This window comes from Benincasa hispida, chromosome 3 (assembly GCF_009727055.1).
Source record: "Benincasa hispida cultivar B227 chromosome 3, ASM972705v1, whole genome shotgun sequence".
Lineage (NCBI taxonomy): Eukaryota > Viridiplantae > Streptophyta > Magnoliopsida > Cucurbitales > Cucurbitaceae > Benincasa > Benincasa hispida.
In genome coordinates, this window is record NC_052351.1 from 4,178,130 (window position 1) to 4,187,140 (window position 9,011).

Here is a 9,011-nt window from a genome sequence, read left to right on the forward strand (position 1 = left end):
AAATATACATGTGATGTATGTTTATTTTATATGCCATAATATATGTCATATAGTTTTAAAACCCACCATAGGTTATGCATTTAATTTCATGCATCATTTTATATTATAAGTGTTATAATATATTAGTATGCATGATTTAAATTAAATAAAGCATGCTCATGTATCATATAATATAAGAGTTATAATATATGTATGCATGCATTATAGCATATCCATACATCATTTATATTATAAATGCTATAATATCAGGTTGAATGTTTGTATCAAATGTATGCTATAGCTTAATTCATTACCTGTTTATATAAAAGTAATATATTAGTAACGAATGAACATTACATGAACCATGACATTACTTTAGGTTAATTTATAATTGTTATAAATAACTTATGTATTTCTAGCTTGCAATGTTGGTTGGTTTTAATTGTTTCATTTCTTATAAGTGTTATAATAAATGAAATTAGGATTAAAATAAATAATAAAGAATTGTATGCAAACCTTAGGTTATAATCATTTGTTCAAAAGTGTATTAAAATTTGATTGAGATAGACCTATTACGTTTCTAATAAGATTAGAAATTTAAGTTTAATCTTTTAAATCGATTTAATAGGATTAAATTGATTCCTGTTATAATAAATGAAATTAGGATTAAAATAAATAATAAAGAATTGCATGCAAGCCTTAGGTTATAATCATTTTTTTAAAAGTGTTTTAAAATTTGATTGAGATAGACCTAAGATTACGTTTCTAATAAGAAATCTTAGTTTAATCTTTTAAATCGGTTTAATAAGATTAAATTGATTCCCAATAAAAGATTAAATATGTAACAAATGTATCTATACATTTTGGGTTGTTTTTATCCTAGGAATGACGTGACAATCTTGTAGAACTACTTGTACATTTAGGCAGAGCAGCGAAACATCTTAAAGAGAGCGAGATCTGCGACTTAGTTTGTAACGAGTTTCTGTTTTGTAAGTTCCATATTTCTGACGATTGTCGTTTACGGCTGTTTGCTGCTGTCAAATTTGATCGTTGGAGGGTAGTTGGTTACAACAAACACGCATGCGCACACACGTATAAACACACACACAACAACTCTTTTGAGCTTTCAAACATTTAGGATGACAGACACGTATATATGTATGGAATAATAACAACCCTTTTGAGCTTTGAAGCATTTAGGATGAAGCTTTCATGTGTTTCTTGTAGGATTCTTCCCTTGTTAGACCTCTGCAGAGACTCTTGTTAAAACTATTATTTATATTTCTTAGTTTAGTTGTTTTTGGGATTTAACTTAAGAATTTAAACTTTTCCCTAAGAAAGATTAAAATCATAATCAAGATTCGGGAAGAAACTAACATAAATATCAAAAGTTCAAAGTTGAGTTCATTAAACAAAAGGGGTCTAATTTATTGGATGGACACAAATTTTAAAAATGAATATACAACAATGAATTGACATCAAAAGTAATTAAAATGAAAATAAAATTACAAAGAGCGAACAGACGAGCATGATTTAAAAAATAGTGTAACTAAGATGTCCTAATACACATTGTATCTAAAACTTAGACTGAATTTTGGCCATTATAGTAGGATCAGTTTGAAAAGCCTTTGCAAGGATATTGGTTGGAATGTCGGGCTTTGATCCAAAAATAACATTAGCAATAGTAATAACACCTGGATTTTGGCTACTCAAAGCTGCAATGGCAACTGCAGGGCCATAGCCGATGTTTTGTTGAAAGTGAACTAGTCCAATGGGAAAGACGAAGACATCGCCCTTGTTCAATGTTTTGGTAATGAGACGGTTTTCTGGGTTGGAGGTGACAAAGCCCACCAAGAGTGTGCCTTCAAGGACAGTCAAGATTTCAGTGGCACGAGGGTGGGTGTGGGGAGCGTTGATTCCCGATGGGGCATAGTCAATACGAACCATAGAGATACCAAGTGTGTTGAGTCCTGGGATTTGGACAACGTTGGCAGGAGTCACTGTAGAGCCAAAAGGGTTATTTGTGTCACCTACCACATTCAACCCACTCATGAAGAAGTCTTTGGCTTCCACAACATTGGGATCCTTACAAACCGCACCATTCACTTTCACTGCACATCATAACAAAACCATATGGTATGACAAAATATTAGAAAAGTAGTTGCCAATATTTGAAATATTAAAGAAAGTGATGGACTCCAAGTGCTATTAAAAGAGCCTACATACTAAGTAATTAAATTAGAATGTAAGCTAGAAATGACATACTAACCAGGATTGTTTGGATTTGCCACACAAAAATCTTGAAGTGGGCTAGAATCTGAAGCCAATGCAACGGAACTATATATAGCGAGAAAGGTGAGAAAGAAAACTCGAGCAGCCATCGTCTAATAATGGGGTTATTTCTTTTGAGAACCCAACTAGCTAGCTAGATGTTCTTTAATGGAATATATAATTTTTGTGGATGGATCAACAAGAACCCAAAGAAGCGCTATTTATAGGCTAGTAATTAATTGAAGGACGAGGGTTGAAGAATTTCTCAAACTTTAACGCAACACGTATTTCTATTTGAAATTCTAAATTTATGGCTGTTTTCGTTATAATTTAATAAATTGTTTATTAACTTCGGGTTAGATGAAGACTGACATTAAGAGAGACTTAGTATTGTAGTGATTAAAAGCATATATATGAATTATATATGGTCAAACACTTCATAATAAAAGTAAATGACAAATCTGACCTAGCTTTGTATGTCTTACGTCCAGATATATAATTGTGTAGCAAATTGAGGATAAAAAATGTTTATTGTATAAATTAATTTCAAATAAATACCTCAGTTAAATAATCATAATAGAAGACAATTTTGAACTAGTTTTGTCCAATTCTTACTTGGAGATCATTTTTTTTAAAAATTATTATTATATGTAAATTGGAGGAACCAAATCTCTAACTATACCTCTCCGAAATTGATAGTATAAATATTATATCAATTGAATTATGCTTATTTAAATAATTTTTTTTTTGAAAAGATATATTAAAGAAGTTATAATCATACACAACCACCATTTCAGGCCACCAAAGTCCAACCAAATAAAAAAAAGAAAAAAAAAATCTCATTTTTCTAACATAAACCAAATGGAAATATAAAGTTTATATATAGCATCATATTATTTTCTTAGAAAAAAATAAGGTCACGTATTGAGTTTATTTATGACTAAAATTTAAAAATGGACCATACATTTTTTTGGGTTTGTTATGACCATCAGCATATTGAATGAGTATGGCTTTCTTAGATTTGTTCCTTATGTTAGATAACTTCATATCCCCATGTGAACTTTAGGCTAATTATATCTCTCATTGTACCATTTGTATGCATATACCTTAGGATGTGGGTTCATGGTCATGGATCTCTCGATCAAGAAATTAAAATAGATTTATTTCATGTTCAAATTTGACTTACATTAATATTGGTTTCAAATCGACATTAAAGATGGTGTACAATGTCGATTTAAAATCGANATGAAATAGAAAAAGAGCTATGGTTTATATGTTTCATGAGATGAAATATTAAAACTATAGGTTATAAATATAATATGATAAGTTGGTTATCATATTTATTTATAATAATATTAATTATTGGATAATTATCTTTTTTTCTATAATAACTAATTGAGTGGGAGGTTATTGGTGGTTTTATGGTAACCGTGAGATAAAAGAAAAAATGTTTTCCTAAATTTAGAAGAGTTGCTTAATTTGGAAAGTACTCATGGAAAGACTATCAAGTGGAATCATTTCACTAAACGATAGTAAGTAAAAAGACTAAACGATCGTGGAGTGTTACTATACGATAGTTCACTCAGCTGGTCGTAGCTAAACGATCGCAGGGTATTGTCTATACGATAGGTGCCTTTTTCTACACGATTGAGCATTCGTCTATACGGTAGACACCTCTCATGTCCCACTTGCTCAATCGTCTACTCGATTGTTGTTCCTCCGGTCTCTTCCTCTAACCAAGATCATATTGAGCCCACACTTCTGGATTCTCACACCGAGAATACCAAGGTAACTATTGTGGTGGTGTCCTCGCTCAACTCGATTGAGTTCGAGGTTTTGGAGGTCGTTCGTTGAGTGTTTGTGTAGTGGTTGCTGTTGATCGTGCTGTGTTGCAGTTTTTGTTTTCTAGCGTTCGTGTATTGCTGTCTTGGAGACTAATCGAGCATTCGTGATCGAGGGAATTTGAAGAATGGGTCTTCAAAGGTATGTATACTTTATCCCTTGATCTTATCTGAAAGCATCCTGTAATTTCATATTATGCATGACCTGTTAGTTTCCGTTTCTTGACTGTAATTATTTATGTTCAATTTCGTATGGAATTTGGAATGATCATTCTGCTGCTCATGGAAATCCTCATGTCTGATTTCCTTCCATTACCAGATGCATTTATAGATGCAAAGAAAGTAACTAAGTCACATATACTAGCTGTAAATGTTCCATCGGAAATTGATATCCCAACACAACAAGTTGTCACTAATGAGTCTAGAATATGCCAAAAGCGTGGTAGACCAGTGGGTTCCAAAGATAAAAATCCTTGAAAACGAAAAATAATTAATAGTGAAAAAGACTTGGTTGAGGATGTAAATACCCATAAAGAAATCCTCGACATGATTAGTGAGGAAGGTGAAATACCTAAAGATAATAATGAGATTTCNAAAAAAATAAGGTCACGTATTGAGTTTATTTATGACTAAAATTTAAAAATGGACCATACATTTTTTTGGGTTTGTTATGACCATCAGCATATTGAATGAGTATGGCTTTCTTAGATTTGTTCCTTATGTTAGATAACTTCATATCCCCATGTGAACTTTAGGCTAATTATATCTCTCATTGTACCATTTGTATGCATATACCTTAGGATGTGGGTTCATGGTCATGGATCTCTCGATCAAGAAATTAAAATAGATTTATTTCATGTTCAAATTTGACTTACATTAATATTGGTTTCAAATCGACATTAAAGATGGTGTACAATGTCGATTTAAAATCGACATTAAAGACCTTTTATAACACGATCTTCAATGTCGGTTGTTAACCGACATTAAAGTCCAGAATTTTTGTAGCATTTTTGTGTTTTTTCTTCATCCTTCATCCAATTTTGGTTGATTTGTCTTCGTCATTGTCTTTGTCTACGTTCGTCTTCATCTTCACTTCTGTGTACGTTCATCTTCATCTTATGTCTGCATTTGTCTTATTTTTCCGTTGTGATGAGGAGTGAGAGTGAGACTCAGCGAGCGAGATCAAGAACTGAGGAGTGTGATGGGGAGAGACATCGAGAATCGGGGAGTGTAACAGAGAGCGAGAATTAGCGAGTGAAAGCAAGCGATGGAGAGCGTGACCGAGAATCAGGGAGTGCAATGGGGAGCGAGAGCGAGAATGACTTCAACCGGCAGACCCTTGTGCGCATCTGGGGTCGGGGCTGGAATCAGGAATTCTTTACACTGATTACCAATAGGTGAAGTGATAAGATAAATAAGGGCTGGTTTTACAAATAACATTCATGCCCAAAATAATAAAAGATATAACACATGGTAAATATATTAGGGATATGACACAAGATTAACACCATATATTATTAATAGTAACTATCCGTGATAGCCATATTGGTCAATGACTAAAAGGCCCACGAAGTCCATCATTTCGCGCCTCTGCTTCCAGTTTTCTCAAATTGAAAGCAACTATCAGTGATAGCCATTGATTCCTACTATCAGTTACTATCACTGATAGCTGCTATTGATGATTAACTTTTAATTTGAGAAATATTAATACAACCTTAAAATAGTAACACTTGAAATATTAATTTTCAATTTGTTATCAATTATTAGTGGCTATCATTGGTACACTTTCATCAATTGGAATCAACCTTGAAATATTAATACTTAAGACTATGAATGATTATAATGGATAGACTTTTATAAGTAGTTATCAACATTGAAAGGAAACTATCAACTTTCAAAGATTAACATTTAAAGTTATAAGTGATATAGAAGTCTATCAATGAGAGGTCTATAAGTAACTATCACCGATATCTATCTAAGTCATATCACCAATATCATTAATATCATTCCCTTAATTGATATATTCCTAAGTTATATCATTGATATGTGTATATCACTGTGTCAGTAGCTATCACCGATAGCTTTTAGTAGTGGCTATCAATGATAGCTTTCATCAAACGGAATCGACTTTTATATCATTAATATCATCGATTTATGGATATCACCTAATTTTTATCACGATATCATTAATATCACTTATATTGTGGTTATCGGTGATAGCTTCTATTACTGATAGATAACATGTTATTAGAGATAACTTTTGTCATTTCTTTTTACCATCAAATAACATGCTATCTTTGATAGCTTCTATCANAAGACTAGTTGCACAAGGTTTTTCACAAAGATCTGGTATTGATTTTGAGGAGTGTATTCTCCGGTTGTCGATGCAATTACATTAAAATATTTATTTGGCTTGACTATGTATAAAAGTCTTAATATGTATCTTATGGATGTAGTCACAATATATTTACATGGATCTCTTGATAATGATATTTATATGAGAATCCCAGAAGGATTTAAGGTACCTGAAACATATATATCAAATTCGGGGGAATAGTATTCAATAAAGTTACAGGTAACTATATGAATTAAAACAATTAGGACGAATGTGGTACAATCTCCTGAGTGGATATTTATTGAAAGAAGGATATCAAAATAATCCAATATGTCCGTGTGTTTTTATAAAGGAATCACAATCAGGATTTGCTATTATAACTGTATTTGTTGATGACTTGAATATAATTGGAACTTCTGAAGAGCTTTCAAAGACAATAGAATATCTTAAGAAAGAATTTGAGATGAAAAATCCCGTAAAGATAAACTTTTACCTTGGTCTGCAAATTGAGCATTTAGTAGATGAAATAATTATTCATCAATCAACTTATACTGGAAAAATTTTGAAAAGGTTTTATATGGACAAAGTACATCCATTAAATATTCTAATGGAAGTCTGTTCATTGGATATAAGAAAACATATATTTCGACCTTGAGAAGATAATGAAGAACTTCTTGGTCCTGAAGTACCATCTCTTAGTGCAATTGGTGCACTTATATATCTTGCTAATAATACAAGACTAGATATTGCATTTTCAGTAAATTTATTAGCTAGATATAGCTCTTCTCCTACAAAAAGACATTGGAATGGAATTAAGCATATACTCTGTTATCTTCGAGGAACAATCAATATGTGTTTGTTTTATTCAAATAAATCAAATTTTGATCTAGTTGATTATGCAAATTCTAGATATTTATCTAATCTACACAAAGCTAGATCTCAAATAGGTTATCTGTTCATATATGGAGGAATTGCTATATCATGGTGATCGGTGAAACAGAATATAACAGCCGCTTCCTTAAATCATGCTGAAATTCTTGCAATTCACGAGGCTAGTCAAGAATGTGTATGGCTAAGGTCAATGACTCAGCACATTCGTGAAATGTGTGGCTTGTCTTCTAATAAAAATCTTCCAACAATATTATACGAAGACAACACAGCTTGCATAGCCCAAATCAAAAGAGGATATATTAAAGAAGATAGAACAAAGCATATTCCATAGAAGCTTTTCTACACTCATGATCTTGAAGAAAATGACGATATCATTGTACAACAAATTTGTTCGAAGGATAACCTAACAGACTTATTTGCAAAGGTATTACCAACCGCAACTTTTAAAAAATTGGTGCACAACATTGGAATGCAGCGACTCAAAGATCTTAAGTGATGTTTTCGTGAGGGGGAGTAAACATATTGTATTCTTTTAGGAGTATGTATTATATGAAATATGTATTTTTTTCCTTCACTAAGGTTTTTTCCTAGTAAGGTTTTAACGAGACATATTATGATATATATATTATATATATATATATATATTATATATATATAGGGCATCTAAGGGGGGAGTATTATGAATATAATAAAAAAATAGATCCCATTGTTAGGTGTCCCAAAGCCATCGTTAGTTCTGTGTAACTTGCCACCCTTTTCTATTGTCCATGTGGCCTTGTAATTTCATGCTTGGTGTACATATAAGTCCACACCATTTACCACTTTCCTTAAATTAGTGACATTCTGGTGGATTTACTTAAAATCACACATACATTGGTGAGAATTCCACTTCACTAATTTTTATATTATATTTTTAAATTTATTTATTTTATGATTTTAGTTATTTATTATATATATTTTATATATTATAACTATTATTATATGAATATTTATTATATTATTATTTCTCAATATCATTGTTCCGTTGTGCTCCTTCAAATTTATAACAATAATTAATTGAAATAATATAATAATAAAAAAAAGAAAATTAGACCAAATGCTTAATTGTAACAGTAAACATGTTTAATGTTATTGATAATACTGGGACACAAACATAAAGATTCCAAAATTTGAAAAAGCCAAGATATAGTTGCGGCGCGAGAATAATTAATTGAGAGCGCATTTTAATTAGTTAACTAGGAACTTCGGGTTGAATGTTCCAAAATAGGGTTCTGTAAAAAAGATCTCGTCTGCTATTCGTTAAAGGTTGATACCCTAAATCTTGTAGGGTCCTATAGTCTGTAGAACTTTGTATTGAACAAACCTCCTTATGCTGATAATAATATATTGATATTTTTATCACCTTTTGCTCTATAAAATATGTGATATTTTAGTTGCATAACCACAAACTAATAAACTTAACATCCAAGGTTATCGTTGTAACTTGAACATGTATGTGGAGACACTACAGGTGGATCATTTGTTTAAGTAATACCTTAATGTTCTTAGTAGATGTATAAAGGCTAGGTAACTTATTCCTGCGTTCGATTATTACAAGTATGGACCCATTTTGTTAGGTGTTACAAATATTGTTAAAGTGCTACAAATGATTGATCCTGATCATTTTCATGTATCTAGACATGCGAGTGGGGATA

General features: G+C 31.5%; 1 protein-coding gene across 2 annotated transcripts; it reads right to left on the reverse strand.

Annotated features, from left to right (window-relative positions):
- Window positions 1–1,554: 1,554 nt before the first annotated feature.
- On the reverse strand, window positions 1,555–4,387 carry LOC120074152 (putative germin-like protein 2-1). 2 transcript variants are annotated; one of them, XM_039027170.1, is made up of 3 exons: window positions 4,369–4,387; window positions 2,249–2,347; window positions 1,555–2,090 (listed from the first exon to the last, which is right to left on the reverse strand). In XM_039027170.1, exons 1-3 carry the CDS (start codon window positions 4,385–4,387, stop codon window positions 1,555–1,557), a joined length of 654 nt encoding a protein of 217 aa, XP_038883098.1. The 2 variants fall into 2 exon arrangements, with proteins under 2 accessions (XP_038883098.1, XP_038883099.1); XM_039027171.1 differs by lacking the exon at window positions 4,369–4,387 and having other exon boundaries at window positions 2,249–2,360.
- Between the last annotated feature and the right edge of the window lie 4,624 nt (window positions 4,388–9,011).

Excerpts from the sequence above, each read along its gene's own strand:
- LOC120074152 (XM_039027170.1), bottom strand. Across the intron at positions 2,091-2,248 it reads GGCAAATCCAAACAATCCTG|TGAAAGTGAATGGTGCGGTT; the intron begins GTTAGTATGTCA and ends TATGATGTGCAG.